This window comes from Oryx dammah, unplaced genomic scaffold (genome assembly GCF_014754425.2).
Source record: "Oryx dammah isolate SB20612 unplaced genomic scaffold, SCBI_Odam_1.1 HiC_scaffold_13, whole genome shotgun sequence".
Taxonomy (NCBI): Eukaryota; Metazoa; Chordata; class Mammalia; order Artiodactyla; family Bovidae; genus Oryx; species Oryx dammah.
The window spans coordinates 59,557,853-59,581,256 of record NW_024070197.1 but is presented as its reverse complement, the minus strand read 5'-3'; the positions used below and the strand labels follow the sequence as shown (position 1 = coordinate 59,581,256).

Here is a 23,404-nt window from a genome sequence, read left to right as displayed (position 1 = left end):
GTCTACACACACATTTCAGAAGGCTGTCCACGACTCTGAGCATCCCTTGGCTGTTTTCTAAAAGGCGTTAGTACGCAACCTGGCAGCACATGTGTTTGAATATTCATGAATATTCCTTCATTCAGTGTGTGTTGCTTGAGTACCTACTATGTTGCTGTGGGTATGAGGCATGCCAGGTATTCTGGGAGCCAAGAAGTGTGAGGCATGCAGCTGTCTTCAGAAAGGGCACACGTCAGAGATACTTCGGCGGGGGGAATACGTGAATCTTGCCTCATTTGTGGCTAGAAAACCCTTGAGAAAGGTCCACCTTTCAAGGAAGTCACCTCCTTGCCCCTATCCATTGCTTATGGGTGAGACTGACAAGTAGAGACCAGAGGTGGTAGGTGGACATCCATGCGTCCTTGGCTCCAGAGAGGCCGAGGAAGAAACGGACAAGCTGTGTTTAAGAAAGAGTTCAGGGCTTCTGCTTGGGAGAGAAGCTGTGGTCAGAGGCTAACAGGCCTTGCGCCAGACCCGAGGAGTTTGGTTTCTCCAACCCATGTCTTCCTTAGATGGCAGCTTGTGAAAACAGGAAGTACGTTAGAGCCACATTTGGTGCAAAAAAAAATAAACGTTCGTGTATTTCACACACATGCTTTCTCACTTCATTCCTTCACGGGTGTTAAATGCAATTCTCAATTGTAGCTCTTAAAAAAAATAGTTTGGAAGATAAGTAGCATCATTAGAATTAAGTATGTGGATTTCCAAGGCAATGACTTTGATATAGTTTAATGATAACTTTCTTATTTCAAAAGTAATATGTCTATAGAGAATACCAAAAGATTTCTCTCGGCCAGAGACAACTCAGGTTTGGAAACAGACCTCTCAGGCTTCCCACACCCACTGGCCTTTGGCCTCTCTCTTTCGAGCCACTGCCTGCAGGCGCACCCAGCCTGGTCTCCTGACGGCTCGCAGTCACCATTACCTAGCCTTTGTGTCACGGCGCTGGTGTAAGTCTATGAGCCGGTTGGAAGTGAAAGTGAAAGTTGCCCAGTCATGTCTGACTCTGCGACCCTGGAGTTCTCCAGGCCAGAACACTGTAGTGGGTAGCCTGTCCCTTCTCCAGGGGATCTTCCCAGCCCAGGAATGGAACCGGGGTCTCCTGAATTGCAGGCGGATTCTTTACCAGCTGAGCTACTTGTGACAGTCTTTTTGAGACCTTTTAAGTTAGATCGTTTTTTTTTCTTTTTCATAGATTGGTGGGTGGCCATTATGTCTGGCTGCTTTTTGTGTTTCTTCTTATAAGCTCCAGTACTCTTGCCTGGAAAATCCCATGGACGGAGGAGCCTGGTAGGCAACAGTCCGTGGGGTCACGAAGAGTCGGACACAACTGAGCGACTTCACTTTGACTTTTCACTTTCATGCATTGGAGAAGGAAATGGCAACCCACTCCAGTGTTCTTGCCTGGAGAATCCTAGGGACGGGGGAGCCTGGTGGGCTGCCGTCTATGGGGTCGCACAGAGTCAGACACAACTGAAGCGACTTAGCAGCAGCAGTATTTTTTTTACCCTCAATTAAGTGCTAGAATGGCTAATGACCAGGCTAGTCAATACATTTTTAGAGTTAGAGTAAGGAGGCTGCGAGTGGGGACAATGAGGCTCTCTCTTGAACTAGAGCGTGAATGCTGCAGATGCCATTTGAAGGGCTGAGAAAGCATAAGTTGTCTAGAGAGATCATTGTTTTACTTTCTTGGTGACATCTAGCTAAGTAACATTACTATTAGACACATTTTTCCAGAAAGTTAAAAAAGAAAGAAGAGAGGAACTGGGGGAGGAAAGGGAGGGAGGGGATGGGAAGGAAAGAAGAGTCAAGCCAGTGCTTTCTTTCCATCTCATTGTGAATTTCTCTTTTTTCACGTTTGCTGTTTACAGTGGTTTAAACTTCATTGACTTGATGGTGCGCCAGGGGAATATCGACAACCCTCCCAAGACCCCCCTGGTGCCAGGATTTGAGTGTTCTGGGATTGTTGAAGCCCTAGGGGACAGCGTTAAAGGATTTGAGGTAATGTTTTGACTTCTGACTGGAAGGGTGATATTTATCTGGAATCTATTGAAATAATACAAGATTAAACAAAATATTATGCAAAATGCGTTTGAAATCATCTATAACGTGTCTTGTTATTTGCTTTTAAAACTTTGTTTCAATTGAAGGATAGTTGCCTTATAGTCGTGTGTTGATTTCTGCCATACGAGCATGTCCACACACATGTCCACACCCATGTCCCCTAACTCTTGCACCGCCCCCAGCCCCGCCTGCCCCACCCCTGGCAGAGCATGGCCTGGAGCTCTCCGTGCTGTCAGCAGCTCCCACCAGCTCTCTATTTCACACACGATGTTTATCAGTGGTAGGACTTTCCCAGTGTCTCATGCCTTTCTCAGGGACCATCTTGTTACAACTCCTGGCAACAGTCTGGTGAAGTGGCCAGGGGCTTTGAAGCCTTGAAGTGAAGTGAAAGTCGTTCAGTCGTGTCTGACTCACTGCGATCCCATGAACGATACAGTCCATGGAATTCTCTAGGCCAGAATACTGGAGTAGGTAGCCGTTCCCTTCTCCAGGGGATCTTCCCAACCCAGGGATGGAACCCAGGTTTCCCACATTGCAGGCAAATTCTTTACCAGCTGAGCCACAAGGGAAGTAAACTTTAATTTAACAAAATAAAGAGAGAGATTGGGAAGCAATTAAATTTGAGGCCCTGAGCAAGAAACAAATCTATCAACAACCAAAATCCTGCCCCTGTGAGCCTAGTGTCCTTTTTCTCTTTAGAGTAGAAAGATGGATACAGAAAGTATTAAAAAACATACGATCTAATAAATGTACTGCAATTCTAGGAAACAAAAATACAAATAATAAATAGAAATCCATATTATTAGCAATTCTATAACCAGTTTGGCCCTAAATATAGCAATTGGTTTTGGGATTTATGGTTTGATGTCTACTTCTTAAGGCATTTAAAATACGGAGAAGGTGATAACAAGACTGTTAACTTTAATTAAATGTTCAGGATAAATTTTGATTAAATAAGTTTGCAATTAACAGTTAAATACTGAGGGGCATCCAATGTACTAAACTAATAAGTTTTACTTTGTTAGTTGTACAAACAATGTAATATTAAAGAGTGTTGGCTGATGGTAGGAGAACATCAATTGCCCAATAAACATAAAGAGGAAGAACAGGACCTTAAACAGGATGCACTCAGTTATGGATACTCCTGTCCACCCACAGCATGGGCAGAACTTGGACATCCTGGACATCAAGGAATTAATCTGCTGACTGGGAGGCGGGCTACACTTCCTGACCCCCTGGGCAGCCACCCTTAAAGGGTCAGCTTTCCACCACACCAGCCAAGACCCTCAGGACATATAGTTCACATTCGCAGCTGGGAATACACCCTGGGCAGTAAAGCACGCATCCCCTTTATTCACTCGATAGTTATTAAAAAGAGTTTTAAAAAGAAAAATGTTTTTCTAAAAAGATTAAAATGAATACAACTATGGATTTGGCCATGGGTTAACCAAGCATACACCCCTCCTCTCTCTACCCGGGGCTCCCATTTCGCCATCACATCAGGCTCAGAAGTTAATTACAAAATACAAAGGTTGGTGAGAAATAGCCTCTGTGTTTTATAATTTGGTGCCTTTAAATATCTATTTAACCAATGCATTTAAGTGATCACTTATAAGTCATTATTTCAGACATTGAGAAAGGGGATTTTTGGATGAAAAATTTAAAGACAAAGGGTAGAGGTATCTGACAATGAGACAGAATTGGCTATGGGTTGGTGGCTTGGGGAGTAAGACAAGTCTACAAAGGGTTATTATATAATTCTGTTTTTGTACATGTACATAACTCCCAATATCAAAATTTTTAATCACTGAAAAGATACTTTTTACCATGCAAATCAAATAGGATCTGGTCTATAAAAACTGAAAACCTATGGGGAAATCAAGTACACAAAACTGTGGTAGTTGAGAGCAAGAAATACCATTGGAAATCAGGCATAAGAGCTCTCACTCAACTTTAGTGCTTCCCCATGAAGAGACGAAGAGACCTCACACCTGAGAAGCCACCATACCTGGAAACATGGGCAAGTTACTATTTTTCAGCCCCCTGCAAGGTAAAGATTATTATTCCTTCAGAGATGAAGTTCAGAAGGGTTTGGTAGTTTTCCATGAGGTCAGAATGAGAGCAAGTAGAAGGTGAACCTGAATTCAAACCACTAGAGAATTTTGACTCTTCCTACAGTCCCACAATCTTTACCCGTCCTCCCCACCTGCAAATGCGGCATTGGATGGTTAATACAGGAAGAAAAATCCTGTAAAAGGCAATGCCAAAATCCCCTTGGAATCGATTTTGAGCCTGCTGCTTGGTCTCAGTGCCTCGGAGCCTCGGTATACTTTGAAAATATCAATATGCTCCAAATTCATTATGATGAATGTCTGGACACTTCAACTAGCTCATCTGTCTTTTTGTCAGTGGTTTCCAGATAACACGGCAGAAAAATGTTCAGAGAGAAGTAATTGTGCTTTTTCTTTTCTTCTCTATGACTTTACATTTTCTGTCCCCAGGTAGGCAATATAACCAGAGGCAGCACCATCTCTCCCTGAAAATGCTGCGTATAAGAAATACAATCTGTTCTTCATTCCTCCACGTGGTCCCAAAGGAAAAGATCATACCATTTGCTCTATCAGTCCTGAGCGCTGGATAAACAACCCACCATTTTAGGGATGGGTTGACCTTGGTTTATGGGGAGGAATCACTGTGCTTGATTATATACATTTTCCCTTACTTATGATCTTTCTTTTGCTAGTTAGCCCTGGCTTGCTTATTGTCAGATTGATGCATCATATCTCCTCGACCCCTCCTCCAGTACTTTCAGCTGCACAAACAAATAAAAGAAGCCACCTACGGGTTTCCAATCAGGGCGTGATTGGGGAGAAAAACCAATACTAATATGCCCTCTATAAGTCTGACTTAAGATTTTCAATCATGTTGGAGATAGAATTCCAGCACACACAGCAACACACGGAATAGCTAGCTCTCTTGGCTTGATCGATTACAAGGAAGCCTTGAAAAATTATTGCCGGGAGCACTGCAGAAAAGGAATCATTTGGGCTTTGTTGCCAAAAACTAATTTCTTTTCCCTAACAGAATCAAATAATGAGGTGAATTAGATATTTTTTAAAAAGTTTCCCACCTCTGGACTCTGAGATTAGGGTTTATCTGATGGCTGACCCCCTTTTTGACATTTTGATAATGAAATGAGAGGCCTGGAGCAGTCAACCCTGCTGGGATGGCACGACCATTACTGTCAGGGTGGTCTGGGGTGGTATACCATCACTGTCAAGGTGGTTGAGATACTCTTTTCCCACACTCTGTTTGCACTGTCATCAGCTACGCTGTGGTGTTATGATAGAGCTTTAGGTTCGCATGACTCTGAAAAAGGAGGATGCCAGTATTAGAGCTGCGTGATCCTCTGGTCCAAGCCATCATGTTCCTGATATCATCCTTTGATTCTCAATGCTTCCAAGGATTGGCACTCACTGCCCATGAGACAGCCTCTCCCACCCATCAGTTTCCTCATTAGACAGTTCTTCCTCTGCTTCATGAAACTCAGTGGGTCGATATTTAGCTTTTGATCGTTAAACTGTGAATTCCATGGGAGATCATTGATTGTTCTTTGCTCAGTTTACATGCACCATGCCACCTAGGTTGCTTGCCTATTATATTATTTAATCTCATAAGGACCCGTTCCTAATATTAAACCCATGTAAGAGCCAAGGAAACTGAAACTTAAAGACCTTAGACTAATATTTCCAGACTTGGTAGGTTTCCCATTGCACACCCTTATATAACTCTGTGTCTTCTTTGTAGCACGTAGGTGTAATGAATTAACTATTTTATCTGGAGTCAGCCTCACTATGTTCACATCCAGGTCCAGCTGCTCTCTGGCTGCATGACTTTTGGATCAGATCAGTGATGTCCTTCTCTTTGCTTCAGTTTAAGTGTCTGCAAAAACTTCTCATTGTTCATCTGTAATATGGAGCTATTAAAAAAAAAAAACAGTCTCACGGGAGGCTTTTGTTGTTGTTTGTTGAACAGAGGTAAAAGAGAAAGGCTAAACTAGAAGAAAACAGTAGAATCAATTACTTAAAAAAAAAAAGTAAACTAAAACACAGATATATGAAAGCCGTTAGTTTACTGAGAAATCACTATGTCTGTAACAATTTGAATATTGCATTGAAGAGTCACAGTGCAAGCCTAACATCAGATAGCAGAATGGTTCCATTGAACTAGCACTTGGCAACTCTTATAAGCTGTTTGTGATGGTTTACTGTGTATTTCCCTTGAATAATGATATGTTATGGCGGTTGTGGGTGGGGGGAACTTAGCACACGATTATAACCACTTTAAAGGGAAGACCACTCTTTTCTTTTCTGCCTGGTGTCTGGCTATGTAAACCACTGATTAAAAAAAAAAAAAAAACAACACAGTCTTCAGCCCTGCCTCATCTGATCAGGAGGTAAAACATGTGACAGCCTTAGGATAACGTCTGCTGTAAAATATGTGTGCAATAAAGGTTGGTGGTCACTCCTCACACCCGCTGGCATTCTCCTATTTCTCTCTGAGCCTGGTTGCTTTTATTCAATTCCCTGCACTCAGATTTACATGACTTTTCTGACGCACCATGTTTCACATCTAATGCCATCGGTAATCCGGTGCTAACCTTTGATGCAAATACTGCAGTAAACTGGCCTGGTAGGGAATCAATATGGGCTGGGAGAGAACCAAAGAGAGGAGACTGACTCCAAGCCCTGCTCCTTTGACCCTCCACATCCTGAAACAGGGAGATTAGATGAGAGGTCGGATCGGTAATGTGACCTTCTGACACTCACATTCCAAGGCACGGCGATGTGGTGCATGCCGTGTATTTATACTCCGGAAGAGGGGTAGAGACCCTGGCTTCCGTGACCTCTGGGAAGCTTGCAGAGATTGGTTCAGAGCATCCACAAATGCCTCAAAAGGCAGGTGAGGGGAAGGTGTGCATACTTTAGGGTTTGAGGTTTCTTTTTTTTCCCGCTGGGAAGGACTATATAGTTTTCGCTAGATCGTCAAGTATATTTGAGAACTCTCTCAAAAGAAACTAAGAAACCACTAACCCCGTGCTTCCCTCTCACCAGATTGGGGACCGTGTCATGGCATTTGTTAATTACAATGCCTGGGCAGAGGTGGTGTGCACACCTGTGGAATTTGTCTACAAGATCCCTGAGGACATGAGCTTCTCTGAGGCCGCTGCCTTCCCCATGAACTTCGTCACCGCCTACATGATGCTCTTCGAAGTCGCCAACCTCCGAGAAGGGATGTCTGTGCTCATACACTCGGCTGGCGGCGGCGTGGTGAGTGGGCTGCTGTGCGTCCTCCTCCCCGAGGTCAGGGTGGAGAGAGTGGCGTGACACGCGGTTGATGATGCTTCTTTGTGAGCTGTGTCCATTCATAAAGATGATCACTGTGGTTCTCCTGAATCTCCAATGCATGGCAGAGTTCATATAGACGAATGTGCTGGGGTTAATGTGAGCCTCAGAGATGGTTTCTCTGGAGTTTGGAAAGATCTCCTAGATGGTGTGTCTCAGTGGTGGATTCTGTAGAGAAGCACTCACTCTCAGTCTTGGCATCCCAGTGAACTCTCATGTCAATCACTGTGAGATGCTCCGTAGGTCATGTACAACTAACATTATCTGAAATACCAAAACGGCGGATGGTTTACTCTTTTCAATAAGTTGCCACAAATTCTTGATACTTCCCAGATTAATGGTGTCCTTGTTCATTTGTGTTCTGAAATATTTTCTTGAGTGGCAGGGAGGTAGATGGAGGTTGTACTAGCGCAGTGGGAATGACACTTTAACCTAAGTCTACCCATGAGAGTGGTTGCTTGTAGGAATGCCATCTGTAAAGTGTGTTTTGACAAGGGAGGAAATAAAGGAAATTAAAATTGCTGCCCTGGAGCTCAGGCATGGCAGTGATTTCTTTCATGGTTTGGCTGGATCTCAGTACCAGTCACATCATATGTACTGCCTGCCTGCCCCGTGGCAAGCACTGTGTTCCCCTGGGTGTCTTGGGGTTGGAGGAGAACTCTCACCTTTGAGAATGAGAGGTACTTGTGCTGAGTCACTAAGTCATGTCTTGACTGGGAAATTCCATCGACAGAGAGCGAGAGATGTCACTCATTGATTCCAGCGACTGTGCATTGAATAATACATACTACGTCTTGGGCTCTATGGCGATAGAGATTAAAAAGAGAAGGTCTGGATACACTATCCAGTAGGGTGTGAAAGGTTCTTGGTGTTGAGGATTCTGTCATTTTATGAACTCAGAGATGAACTCTTAGGTTGTGTATATCTTAAAGATTTTTTCATTGGTGGCTCTACTAAGGTGTTTTTTTTTTTTTTTTTAAATCTTAGCTTTCTACAACTACCAAAACCTTATATACTGTAAAACTCATTTCTGGTTTTCCTTTCCAAGAAGACAAGCTCACATACAAAGATATGAAGGCAAAACTTCAGGAATGCCTTTAAGAAGAGTATCTTCAATCACTTTAGCAAATCTGCCAATGTCTTTTGACCATGAGTAAAGATACAATAAAAGTTAAATATCCCCCAGAAAAGAAATGGATCTCAGTGCCAGTGAATCTATTAACAGCAAGCAAGCCATTTAGAACGCTGGCATTTATGAGCTCGGTGTGCTCAGCATGTGAAGTGTGGGAGACCTGTTTTCCTTTTATCAACCTCAGTACCAGGCTTTACAGTGGAGCTGGATTCAGTTCTGCTGAGAGTCTGTGTTGAAACATCGGCATTGATGTTGTTTGGCTATATGTTTTGATTTTTTGTTTTTCATTTGACTTTGTTCTTCTTGGAACCAAGAGAAATTTATCAGGGACCTGGGTCTCACAAAAGAGAAAAAAATGTCTTTGGATATAACAGAAGTTCTTATCATGCCTTATTCTGAGCTCACAGACACGAAAGGACTAAACTCTGAACTAGACTAAAGGACAGTAAGAACTAAATGTGAAACAGGAAGGAACTGGGGAAAAGGGACAACGAGGGTAGGTAACTAATGGTGCATATAATGCAGGCTTTCACGTCTTATAGCTTTGCTGAAGGTTCTTGGCTTCCTAATAGTAGGTTGTGCAAAGGGAGAAAAATGATCAGCCGTCTGCACTAGTGTTCATTGGATGGAAATAAACCAGTCACTAGGGAAACCATAACCAGTACTGGGGTGTTGTTAATTACTTTGTTTTTGGCCAGGCCCTGCAGGTTGTGGCATCTCACTTCCTCCACCAGGTATCAAACCCATGCCCCTGCAGTGAAAGCCCAGAGTCTTAGCCACCGAGCCACCAGGGAAATCCCAGTGCTGATTTTAAGACCAGGGAAAATTATCTGTCGTTTCTTGTAAGAAATGTATGCTGACATGTAATGAACATCGACTCACAAAACAGTTACGATAAATGTAACTTCTTCTCTGATGCTGTTTCTTATGATGTGCTTGTTATGTAGTCTAATAGCACTAAGTAAAGCAAAGTTTAGTGAAAGTGAATAGCCTGGGGCCAAAAGGATGTGATCTGGCTAAACCCAAGGACACTTGAAGGGTGGGGTTGGACTGCCCAGCTCTCAGGTGCTTGGGTCTCTAAATAGCATTTTTCCCAATCAAGATTTGATGGGTGGTATGTGGCATGGGGGACTTCCCAGGAGGCACTAGTGATAAAGAACCTGCCTGTCCATGCAGGAGACAAGAGACACGGGTTCGATCCCTAGGTTGGGAAGATGCCCTGGAGGAGGGCATGGCAACTTACTCCAGTGTTCTTGCCTGGAGAATCCTATGGACAGAGGAGCTTGGTGGGCTATGGTCCATAGGGTCGCAAAGAGTCAGACACAACTGAAATGGCTTAGCATGCACCAATACGTGTGCAGCATGGAGTTCAAGGTTACCATGAGAGGAAAGTCTTTTTGCCAAGTGCATATCCACGTATGTGAACACTCAAGCGAGACGGGGTGGGCTTGACACAGTCTTATAAAAACCAACAGGTTCTAAAGGGAGCCTAGACCATGTCACCACCCCACGGTGGAAAGACCAGCGGGGCGCCCCCGGGGCAGACCTAGATTCCTCCCAAGAAGACAGCCAGCCAGTGCTCTCAGGATGGGGAGAGCTCCCTGGGGTGTACTTTTCATGCATGATCTGTGATGCTCTGGAGAGGAACAGGGTGTTACCCATCACCATTGGATAAATTTGGCCCAGCTGCTGTGGGCAGCAGGAGACACGAGACATGGGTCCAACCCCTGGGTTGGGAAGATCCCCTAGAAGAGGAAATGGCAGCCCACTCCACTATTCTTCCCTGGAGAACCCCATGGACAGAGGAGCCTGGTGGGCTATGGTCCATAGGGTTGCAAAGAGTCGGACGTGACTGAAGCGACTTGGTGCACAGCACAGCTGTGGTAGGCAGAGTGATTCTCTCTCCATCCCTGACTCCCCCCACCCCACCCCAGACATCCACATCCTAATCCCTTATGCAGCAAAAGGGATTGTGCAGATGGGATTAAGGAAAGGACCTTGAGATGGAGAGTCCCTTCTGGATTATCCAGGTGGGTCTGATAAAAAGAGTCAGAAGGAGATTCAGAGATGTTACACCGCTGGCCTCAAGGATGGGGGAAGAGACCATACACCAAGGGATGTGGGGAGCCCCTTGATGCTGAAAGAGACAGAGAAAGGGACTCCCCTGGAGCTTCCAGAAGGAACACAACCCTGCTAAAACCTTGATTTTAGCCTCAGGCAACCCATGTTGGATTTCTGATCTCCAGAACTGCAATATAAAACCTCTGTATATAATGTAATACAGACTGCATTGTTATATATCCTATTACAATATAAAACTGGCAGAATAAATTGGTTTTATTTGTTTTTAGCCACGGAACTAGATGGTAATTTTTTGTAGCAACAATAGGAAATGAATTCATAGAGCCACTTTCTCTGGGTTGCTTCCCTTTTCATGGTGCAAAGCCAGTAATAAGTCACAAAACTAGGACTCACACCCTCCTCTGGCTGATTCAAACATGCTCTCTTTCCACTCAACAACTCAATCATTCATTCCTTCATTTATTCATTCATTCAACACGTATTTGTTCATCTTCTCCTTTAGTGCCAGCTATAGACATTTCTAAGAGCCAAGAAGGCTGTGGCCTGGGCATATGGTTTCTAACTTGATGATGATCAGATGACAAAGCAGATTCAACCTAATTAGGATAAAGTTGCCTAAACTTTCTTCATATAAAGAGTGCGGCCCCCATGGTACCAAGACTTCTTCCATCTGACTTTATCAGAGGCTGTGAAGCAGAATTTGCAGACAGGAAGTGAGAAATGCCAACCTAAATGTGATTTGGAAAGAAACTTCAATATCGTTTAGGGAAATAACTCAATCCAGAGCCAGTCACTTCCTCATCGAAACTGCCCAGGAGTCTCCCCTGCTCTGTCCGATCTCTGAAGATGCTGTTGATTTCCTCTGACAGTGGCAGAGTCAGGTGGTCTGAGAAGATGGCACACCTAATCAAATCTCTGTGTGCACTCAGTCACTCAGTCGTGTCCAACTCTTTGCAGCCCCTTGGACTCTAGCCTGCCAGGCTCCTCTGTCCATGGAATTTTTCAGACACTGGGTTGCCCACTTCCTACTCCAGGGGATCTTCCCGACTCAGGGACTGAACCACTGTCTCTTGCATCTCCTGCGTTGGATTCTTTACTGCAACTGCCACCCGGGAAGCCCCAACCAAATCTCTGTTAGTCGCCCAGTCGTGTCCGACTCTTTGTGACCCCATGGACTGTAGCCCTCCAGGCTTCTCTGTCCACGGGATTTCCCAGGCAAGAATACTGGAGTGGGTCGCCATCTCCTTCTCCAGGGGATCTTCCTAATGCAGGGATCAAACCTGTGTTTCCTGCATTGGCAGTTGTATTCTTTACCACTGATTTATTACTGCTACATCGTAAATGCAGTAAACACTGTGAACCAAAATGCTGTTGCAAGCCATTTTTTATGGCCTAGAAAACATATTTGCTGAGCGAAGGAGAGTCCCATCCTTGATTTAGTCTCAGGAAAAAAAAAAATCACTCCTAGGGATCTTGTAAATTTCAGCCTAGTAAGCTATCTTTGGCAATCTAGCTCGTGCCATCCCACATTCTGAATATTGTTCCGAGTTTCCTCTCTGCATCTGGTGTGCATTATTAGTTGACTGAGGCCCCCTCTTCAAGGCCCTGTGGCCGTTTCACCCATACCCCACTCCATCATCCCACGGTCCAGCTATGCCCAGTCTGTACTCTTCAGCACCCAACTAGAGGGCGTGTGCGTGAGATCTCAGAGCCGGAAGGAGACGAAGACACCCAGCTGTGTCCCACACCAGCTGTGTACAAGGGTCATTGTAAACAGAATTCATGTAGCCCTCGTAACAACCATCCCCGAGGGAGAGTACATAGCAGCGAAGACTTCAGACCATGCGTTCTAGAGCCGGCTTCCCTGGGCTTAGTCCCAGCTCCATCTTCCAACCCCTCGGAGAGTCGACTTTCTCATTTGTAAAGCAGGGTGACATTATGGCCAGCCTCAGGCGGTACCTCTGAACTTGAAGCAGTATACTTGCACATGATAAACACCCAGTAAACACCCAGTAAAAATGAACTATTGTAATTTCCCAGATCCAGAGTTTCAGAGTTGTTTCCAAGCCCACAACTGTTCTTTAGATGGAAAGATCAAATTTGAACTTGGAATTCTGGGGCCAGGAACTCCCCCATCCATCGCCCTTGAGATTGCCCCACAGAGGCGGCCTCAGAACTCTCTGCACCACCCCTGTCTTCTGTCTGCCCCCTACCCTATCCCCTGGATAAGAGGGTCTACACCATAGCAAGACCTCCGAGTCCCCAGGGGCCTGCAATACTTGGAAATGGAATCTCTGAAAATTTTAAGAGGATAAAGTGCCTCTGTCATATCCTTGACTATCCATGTCATATCCATGAATAATAGGAGAGATAAGGATTAACTGTATCTCAGCCATCAGCAGGAAGGGCTGTGGCCTGGGGACCCCCAGGGATGCGTAAGACCCTCTTTCTATAACCGCTGACCCCGAGAAACAGGCCCTCAGACGTGTCGTGGCACCAGGCCCCACCTCCCTGCTTCTGAAAACCTCCGATGCTGGCTGCCACTGCCTGACTTTCACAAGTCAGCAATACACCTTAGGTTAAGAAAAAGATATCTAAAAACATTTCTTCCAAGCTGGGTCTATGTCTGGATAAGCATCACTTGATCTTTATTTTTAGTTGCTTTTAACTCCTTTACAGTAAGTCATGAGTGAGCCAAAGAAACTATCTTTATTATAAACATTATAAAGGTTAAATTTGGCCTCTGAGACAGACACTTCATTCACTCAATATTCGTTGAACATATATATCAGATCATGAGGGAATAAGAGCTGAAACAGAGTTCAGTAATTTCCATACAGTTGCTGTGAGGTAGATACTGTTTCATCCCTGTTATACTGAGACACAGAAAGGTTCAGTTACCTCTTTCAGGTCACCCAGCCATGAGAGGATGGGCCTGCATGTGTACTTGGGTCTTTGAATATAGAGCTCGTGTTTTTTTAAGTACTGGGAGGCCATGTGCAGAGAAACCCAGCTTCTGCTTAGAATGAAGTGGAATGGATTCCTCTCTGTGGGTTTTGTTGGTACGCTTCCCCCCCATCCCCAGGAGCCGAGGACAGCCTGGCGGGTTACTCAGGAGAGTTGAGCTATCTTCAGGAGGAGAAGGCAACCATCTGTTGATACAACCAGCCTTTCAAGAGGCAGGCGGATTTAGTGCTGGAGCTTCACCTCTTGTTAATTTCCCAGCTGGAAATAAGCTCTAGCCTGCTGTGTCCCTGAAGGCAGGGATAGTGCGAACTCCTCAACACTATATCCTGAGCACACAGCCCAGTGCCCAGTACACTGGGGTTACTTGCTGAGTATTTGTAGAGGGAATGAAAGAAGAAAGGGGCAGAAAGAATGAAGGGGGAAAGGGAGCATTTACATTAGTTATAGAGACAGTTCAGTTCCGTTCAGTTCAGTTCAGTCTCTCATTCATGTTTGACTCTTTGCGACCCCTTGAATTGCAGCACACAGGGCCTCCCTGTCCATCACTAACTCCTGGAGTTCACTCAAACTCATGTCCATCGAGTCGGTGATGCCATCCAACCATCTCATCCTCTTTTGTCTCCTTCTCCTCCTGCCCCCAATCCCTCCCAGCATCAGAGTCTTTTCCAATGAGTCAACTCTTCACATGAGGTGGCCAAAGTACTGGAGTTTCAGCTTTAGCATCAGTCCTTCCAATGAATACCCAGGACTGATCTCCTTTAGAATGGACTGGTTGGATCTCCTTGCAGTCCTAGGGACTCTCAAGAGTCTTCTCCAACACCACAATTCAAAAGCATCAATTCATTGGCGCTCAGCTTTCTTCAGAGTCCAACTCTCACATCCATACATGACCACTGGAAAAACCATAGCCTTGACTAGATGGACCTTTGTTGGCAACGTAATGTCTCTGCTTTTGAATATGCTATCTACGTTGGTCATAACTTTCCTTCCAAGGAGTAAGTATCTTTTAATTTCATGGCTGCATTCACCATCTGCAGTGATTTTGGAGCCCCAAAAAATAAAGTCTGACACTGTTTCCACTGTTTCTCCATCTATTTGCCATGAAGTGATGAGACCAGATGCCATCATCTTAGTTTTCTGAATGTTGAGCTTTAAGCCAACTTTTTCACTCTCCTCTTTCACTTTCGTCAAGAAGCTTTTTAGTTCCTCTTCACCTTCTGCCATAAGGGTGGTGTCATCTGCATATCTGAGGTTATTGATATTTCTCCCAGCAATCTTGATTCCAGCTTGTGCTTCTTCCAGCCCAGAGTTTCTCATGATGTATTCTGCATAGAAGTTACATAAGCAGGGTGACAATATACAGCCTTGACGGACTCCTTTTCTTATTTGGAACCAGTCTGTTGTTCCATGTCCAGTTCTAACTGTTGCTTCCTGACCTGCATATAGGTTTCTCAAGAGGCAGGTCAGGTGGTCTGGTATTCCCATCTTTTTCAGAATTTTCCACAGTTTCTTGTGATCCACACAGTCAAAGGCTTTGGCATAGTCAATAAAGCAGAAATAGATGGCTTTCTGGAACTCTCTTGCTTTTTCGATGATCCAGCGGATGTTGGCAATTTGATCTCTAGTTCCTCTGCCTTTTCTAAAGCTAGCTTGGACATCTGGAAGTTCACGGTTCATGTATTGTTGAAGCCTGGCTTGGAGAATTTTGAGCATTACTTTACTAGCATGTGAGATGAGTGCAATTGTGCGGTAGTTTGAGCGTTCTTTGGCATTGCCTTTCTTTGGAATTGGAATGAAAACTGACCTTTTCTAGTCCTGTGACCACTGCTGAGTTTTCCAAATTTGCTGGCATATTGAGTGCAGCACTTTCATAGCATCATCTTTCAGGATTTGAAAGAGCTCAACTGGAATTCCATCAACTCCACTAGCTTTGTTTGTAGTGATGCTTTCTAAGGCCCACTTGACTTCACATTCCAGGATGTCTGGCTCTAGGTGAGTGATGACACCATTGTGATTATCTGGGTCATGAAGATCTTTTTTGTACAGTTCTTCTGTATTCTTGCCACCTCTTCTTAATATCTTCTGCTTCTGTTAGGTCCATACCATTTCTGTCCTTTATCAAGCCCATCTTTGCATGAAATGTTTCCTTGGTATCCCTAATTTTCTTGAAAAAATCCCTAGTCTTTCCCATTCTGTTGTTTTCCTCTATTTCTTTGCATTGATTGCTGAGAAAGGCTTTCTTATCTCTCCTTGCTATTCTTTGGAACTCTGCATTCAGATGCTTATATCTTTCCTTTTCTCCTTTGCTTTTCACTTACCTTCTTTTCACAGCTATTTGTAAGGCTTCCCCAGACAGCCATTTTGCTTTTTTGCATTTCTTTTCCATGGGGATGGTCTTGATCCCTGTCTCCTGCACAGTGTCACGAACCTCCATCCATAGTTCATCAGGCACTCTATCTATCAGATCTAGTCCCTTAAATCTATTTCTCACTTCCACTGTATAATCATAAGGGATTTGATTTACATCATACCTGAATGGTCTAATGGTTTTCCCTACCTTCTTCAATTTAAGTCTGAATTTGGCAATAAGGAGTTATGATCTGAGCCATAGTCAGCTCCTGGTCTTGTTTTTGTTGACTGTATAGAGCTTCTCCATCTTTGGCTGCAAAGAATATAATCAATCTGATTTCGGTGTTGACCATCTGGTGATGTCCATGTGTAGAGTCTTCTCTTGTGTTGTTGGAAGAGGGTGTTTGCTATGACCAGTGCGTTCTCTTGGCAAAACTCTATTAGCCTTTGCCCTGCTTCATTCCGTATTCCAAGGCCAAATTTGCCTCTTACTCCAGGTGTTTCTTGACTTCCTACTTTTGCATTCCAGTCTCCTATAATGAAAATGAAATCTTTTTTGGGTGTTAGATCTAAAAGGTCTTGTAGGTCTTCATAGAACCGTTCAACTTCAGCTTCTTCAGCATTACTGGTTGGGGCATAGGCTTGGATCACTGTGATATTGAATGGTTTGCATTGGAAATAAACAGAGATCATTCTGTCGTTTTTGAGATTGCATCCAAGTACTGCATTTCGGACTCTTTTGTTGACCATGATGGCTACTCCATTTCTTCTAAGGGATTTCTGCCCACAGTAGTAGATATAATGGTCATCTGAGTTAAATTCACCCATTCCAGTCCATTTTAGTTCGCTGATTCCTAGAATGTCGACGTTCACTCTTGCCATCTCCTGTTTGACCACTTCCAATTTGCCTTGATTCATGGACCTAACATTCCAGGTTCCTATGCAATATTGCTCTTTACAGCATCGGACCTTGCTTCTATCACCAGTCACATCCACAGCTGGGTATTGTTTTTGCTTTGGCTCCACCCCTTCATTCTTTCTGGATTTATTTCTTCTCTGATCTCCAGTAGCATATTGGGCACCTACAGACCTGGCAAGTTCCTCTTTCAGTATCCTATCATTTTGCCTTTTCATACTGTTCATGGGGTTCTCAAGGCAAGAATACTGAAGTGGTTCGCCATTCCCTTTTCCAGTGGACCACATTCTGTTTGATCTCTCCACCATGGCCCACCCGTCTTGGGTGGCCCAACACGGCATGGCTTAGTTTCATTGAATTAGACAGGGCTGTGGTCTGTGTGATCAGATTGACTAGTTTTCTGTGATTATGGTTTCAGTGTGTCTGCACTCTGATTCCCTCTTGCAACACCTACCGTCTTACTTGGGTTTCTCTAACCTTAGATCTCATGAATAGAGACAGTACAGATCTTCAAGTGCTCAGATTCCAAAGTCTGAGCTGGTTTTCATCCTAGCTTCTCTGTTTTCCATGTGAGAGACCTTGAATAAGTGCTTTAACTCCCTTGGGTCTTATTTCTTCATCTGTAAAAATGGATATAATATCGATCTCAGTTTTTGTACAGCATTTTAAAAGAGGTTTATGCAGTGGGCTTTGCAAGCTAACCATCATACAGGAAACTCCAGTGTCAGCTGCTATTATTACTATGATCATCATGTTATTATTATCACTCTCTGGTTAGAAAATATTACTCAGTGCCACTGTGGCACTTAACAGCCAGAAGCAAGAGAGCAACACATCAGACAGTCAGCGGGTAGCTGGTTGTTGGAACCTGGAGCAAGGGGCAGGTAAAGCCTATCTCAGCATCCTTTGTTCATCCTCCCAGACAGGTGTCTGCACAGTGATCTCATGAATTAGCGGGGCTGTCACACGAGCCCCTTTTCAAGCATCACTTTCCTCAAACACGTAAGACATAATTAGTCTTGAAGAAAAATATACCTCTGTAGTTCCAGCCCTTGGACACGCGCTGAGAACTCCAAACACACAGACTAGTCTTGCTGAGTTTATATAACCCCAGGGACCCATCCACTTCCCCAGAAACACACTTGAAAGGCCACACTTGCTTTTCAGAATATTATTGCCCATATTAAGATGGAAAAAAAAAAAAAACTTTTCAGCTGGTAAAGTGTGCAATGTACAGCAAGAAGCGGCCTCGCCTGTTCTCCTGGGCAGCCACCAGGCTGTCCGCCGTGGTCTCCGCCCCCTACCCATCCCCGGCTGGCCGCTGGTCCCTCTGACGGTGTCCATCCTGCAGCTAACTCCATGAGAAACTCCAGAGAATCCCCCACGCAGCCCCTGTTCAAACCGCTCTTGGGCTCCTCAACCGTTTGACTGGGTAGAGAGAATAACTCTCAGCCTCACCTTTGCTCACACAAGCCCAAGTGCCTCTCACCCCCCGCCCCCCATGCTTCCCGCTCCCCACCCCACACTTGCTCGTAATTCCCTGCCCTCCCCACTGCCAGCCCCTGTCTCTCTCATCTCTCTTTGCCTGGCTGTCTCTCTCTGCATCTGTCTTTCTCTGCATCTCTATCTCTTGCTTTTTCTTTTTCTGTATCTCTTCTTCCCTCTCTGTTTCTTTCTCTCCTTCCTTGCTTGCTTTATCTTTTTCTCGTTCCTTCCTTTTTTCTTCTTTCCTTTGTCTTTTTCTCTCTCCCCTTCCGTTCTCCCTTCTTTCTGTCCTTCCTTCCATCTTTCTTCCCTTCTCTCTCTTTCTCTTTTCCTCCCTCCCTCCCTCTCTCTTTCTTTCTTCGTCTATCTAGTACAAGCCCTGAGGATAGGTGACTGTGTCAGTCTCTGGGTGTTATAGAGTGAGCAACATAAACCCGATGCCCCCATCCTGAAGCCTGCAGTCTCATGGATATAATACATCTTTACCAGGGACACATCAATCATCAATGGCAGTGGTGATAGGCACTAAGCGGGGAGTAAATGGCGCTGTGACTATAGAATACGAGGTCTAAGCACCTGGTCTAGGGGATCAGAGGTGACTGTACTTAGGAACCAAGCTTGGGACTGCTATTCAAGGATGACAAGGAGCTGGGGAGGTGTAAACAGTGAGGGGAGGAGGTTAGGAGGTTACAAGAATAATCAACAATGTGAAATCTGCATATGTTCCAGAAACTGAGCAGAGCATGGCAAGAGAGGAGAAGAAGAGAGAAGGAAGGGACAGTGAGTGATTGGCAGGTGGATGACCACATGGCAACATGATGACTGTTTTATCCTCATCCTAAAAGCCATGCGGGGTCATGGGAGGGTTTTGAGCAGAAATTTAGCCTGTGGTTGACAGTTTTGTAAGATTCTGTATTGCTGAAGGATGAATAGATTTGAGTGGGTCAGGGTGGAAGCTGGGTGACGGAAGGATGGCCAGAGTGTCCTTCAGCTTCTCTTTAGAGCAATTAGAGCTCTGGATACCTGAATGCCAGAGAGTCAGGCATCCAGGATTCTATCCTGTAGTCTGACAGCATCATGGTGAATGTAGCCCTAGGTAAGCCTTTCCCATCTTGTGCCTTAGGTTTTCCTGTAAAATGAGGTAATGCAATGCTGCTTCTGTAAAATAAGGTAGACCAGATGTTTCTCCTGTAAACTGAGATAGACCCAGTGGTTTCTAAGGCTCTGTCCACCTTCACTGGAGATGCCATGCTCTCTTGTGATGTGGCCAACCTTCACCTCCTAGATGAAAACCTCCTTACCTATCACTCTCACCAGCCCCAACTCCCCTCCCTGTTCATCCACCCCCACCACGATTCCCTTCTTTAAATTCATAAGAGTCAGAGAAACAATTAACCATTGTTAAACGTTCAGTCTTTGGAACAGACTTCCTGGGTTTGAATCCTGATTTCTATGACTTACCACTTAGCTGTTTGCTAGTTTCCTTGTGTATAGTAGAGTTATTATACTTATCTCATAGTGTTGGGAGGCTTGAATAAATTAATAGATGTAAAACATGTAAACAGTGCCCAAAGCTAGTAAGTACTCAAACGTTCCCTAGTGAAACCGTAGGGGCTGCTGTGCTGTGCCATCTCGAACACCCTTCAGAACTGAGGTACACATTTTCACGAGCTGCCAGAAGCTGTGGCTGCTAATGACTCACAGCTGTGTCCCCTCCCCAGTAATAGCTGTCAAGGGGAGGGAGCTGCCTTGCTCAAGGTTTCTGCCCCTTGCTGGGGCAGCCCCTGTCTAATCACTGTTGGATGCAGCGCTACAGAAACCCGGCCCCCTTGCGTCCATGGAGACAGCTCTGAAGGACTGGAGACAGCTCTGAAGGACTCAACCATCTTTGAAACAGTTATGGGACTGGCATGATCATCTTGGCTCAGAGGTTAAAGCATCTGCCTCCAATGTGGGAGACCTGGGTTCGATCCCTGGGTTGGGAAGATCCCCTGGAGAAGGAAATGGCAACCCACTCCAGTATTCTTGCCTGGAGAATCCCATGGACGGAGGAGCCTGGTAGGCTACAGTCCACGGGTCGCAAAGATTCGGGCACGACTGAGCGACTTCACCTTTCACCTGGTCTTGTGCAGGTGCGCCACAGCTCAGCTTCTCTCTCTGCCCAGTTCCGCTTCCCTCACTGCTTTGCAGATGCTGTCCCCAAGAGTAGTTCCCAGTAAGCACTCTGCACGCAGGTCTGCACTCAGAGTCCTTTTTCAGAGAACCTGGCTCTCGACAGTTATTGTGATGACCATTATGAGTTATTGACATCATAGCATCATACCCCTGCTTGCCTGCCTGGGTCCTTGGTTGAATTCCCAGCGATGATCACCCTTTAGACCTTGCTTCTCCTCCCTGTGCTTAGTTCTGGAAGCTTATCTTCTCTCCTTTGTGAGAATCCTTCCTGTTGTCTAGAGCACTGCTGAGTGCCCAGAAGAAGCTCATAAGTGCTGGCGGGCTGAATAAGTGTGTACACAGTGGGGCTGGTGCACACTTTCTTTCTCCTAAACCATTTGGGCTCCACTTGATATTACTAAACCCAGGATATACACCAGACAAAACATCAGAATAACTTTGCAATATGGCCCCGAGCTGGGTAAACTGGGCCCTGGGCTTTCAGCTCTTATGGTTGGGGTTTGCTTTCAGTATCAAGAAGAGAGAAATAAAGCTATTCTGGGCTCGGCTTAAAGAAGAGAAGCTCAGGCTAAAGGCATATTTCTCTTTATTTGGGCAAGCTACTTAACCCTCAGGACCTTGGTTTCTTCATCTTCACAATGAGGATGAAAGTGGAGATGTGAGTAGTCAGTGAGTAAATTCATATAGAGCTGTGGTTTTCCACAGCACGGTTCCTGGACCACTGGCATTACCCAGAAGCTGTTAGAAATGCAAGTCCTGGGGTCTCAACCCAGACCAACTATGGAGTCTGAAACTCTGGCATGGAAGCCAGCAACCTGCGTTTTAACAAGCCCACCCAGGGACTCCAATGCCAGGTCAAGTTTGAGAATCAGTGATACAGAGAACTTCTAATAGAGCCTGACACTCGGAAGAATTCACTAGGAATTAGATATCACTGTCATTTGTAGTGTGTAATGCACACGAAATGTCAGGCATTAAAGAACGAATTAGTATTCATTTCTGTATTAGTGTATGCTAGTTTAGGTGCCTGGAGAATCCCAGGGATGGGGGAGCCTGGTGGGCTGCCGTCTAAGGGGTCGCACAGAGTCGGACACGACTGAAGCAACTTAGCAGCAGCAGCAGCAGCAGCAGGGCACAGAGGTTTAAACTCAACCAGCCTGTATTTGCATGCCAACTTCGACAATTTACTGGATGATCTTAACCAAGGTACTGAATCTAAGTCTCAATTTTCCCATGTGTAAAATTCACATCATAGCACAACCTTCCTCAGATTGTTACACAGTTAACAAGAGAATGGAATCCTTAATACAATGCCAATATCAAGTGAGAGTACGGTAAATGGTGACTGTGATTCTATCCAAGTCATGCCCTACGTCAGAGAGAAGACGTAACGGCATAATTATCCTGTAACATTCCCATGTTTGCTCATAAAAGCAGATGTAGGACCCAGCTTGTTGTGTGTGCAGGAGGGAAGTCCTCATGAAATGGTACCCATCTGTGTCACACTGGAATGAATGGTTATTTTCAAAATCTCAAGGCTGTGAGCTCTTCCACTTTCGGGCTTTTTTCAATCCCATGTTGCTGGGCTGCATGCCTGCCTGGTGGAAGGACTGACTTCTTGATAGGGGAGGGAGTCTGTGGGCTGAGAGCAAGGGACGCACTTTAGTGCGAAATGGCAAGAAAAAGAGCCCACAAGGAATATTTGGGTGCTAAGGATGCTTTTCATCCTCCTCGGCTTCATTGCTATCTTTGTATCTATAACATCTGTCTGGGATTCATGTCCTGTTCCCCTGCCTGGAGCAGGCATTCATTTTCGTGAGCTGGCATAAGACGTGCAGACCAAATAGAGGTTCCAACCAAATACCCAGCCACTAAGGAAAGAACATGTCTACTCATGAGGTTAGGGCTCTGGCCTTGGCACCTGGATGTGGGTTCAAACCCCAGCCCTGCTACTGGCTGCTTATGTGATGTGTGCCCTGCTACTTGCTGATTATGTATCATCTCTTTTACAAGTCTCATTTTTCCCATTTATAAAATGAGAAAACTCATTCAGTATTTATACAAGTAGTCAACACGCACATGATGCCCACTCAGCTATTTTTAATTGTACTGTTGGAAATGATGGTAGACTGTCCAGCATGGATTTAAGGAGACACATATTCAAATTACATAAGTGTGCTTGTTTTTGTCCATTTTTTTTCCTGCCTTGTTATTCTCAGGCTAAATCGGGGTTATGATAACTTCACTTCAAACCGGGAGTGAGCTACATGGATTCACGTTGATGTATGGCAGAAATCAACACAATACTGTAAAGCAATTATCCTTCAATTAAACATAATTTTTTTTAAAGTTAACCATCAACTCAAAGCCCTCTTGCATGATGATGACACGTTTCCCCAAGCATCTCTAATTGCTCTCGTGCAGCTCTGACATCAGTGGGTGGTGGCTCTTTTATTCCCTCCTTGCTGACCATGGACCATCACCCCCACCAACAGTGGTGGTCCTGGGGGCAGTGGAGGGCCACCTAAGGGCCCCCTGTGCTCTGTTATAAATGTCGAGCCTTGGTCAGGCTGAGTCAGGGGTGTGGGGATGCCAGGCATGTCAGCAAGCTGACAGAAAGTTCCATTGGGCTGTCAGCCTGTCTCCTGAACACCCTGCCTTTCCGAGCTGGGGCTTTATTGTTCTGACAAGAGGATAGAGGCAGGGGACCTTGGTGATGGGAGGAGCCTGGAGGCTTCTTCCTTGGGAGGTGACAGTGCTGGGCTCAGCCTGGGGCTGGGATGTGGTATC

At 45.0% G+C, this 23,404-nt stretch overlaps 1 protein-coding gene across 1 annotated transcript in view; it reads left to right on the top strand.

Moving 5' to 3' along the window:
- VAT1L (vesicle amine transport 1 like) overlaps positions 1-23,404 on the top strand; it is a 206,753-nt gene that overhangs the window by 28,366 nt on the left and 154,983 nt on the right. The window contains exons 2-3 of the mRNA XM_040253483.1: positions 1,911-2,040; positions 7,218-7,433. Of these exons, the coding sequence (XP_040109417.1) occupies positions 1,911-2,040; positions 7,218-7,433 (346 nt within the window). The remainder of the gene's footprint in view (positions 1-1,910; positions 2,041-7,217; positions 7,434-23,404) is intronic.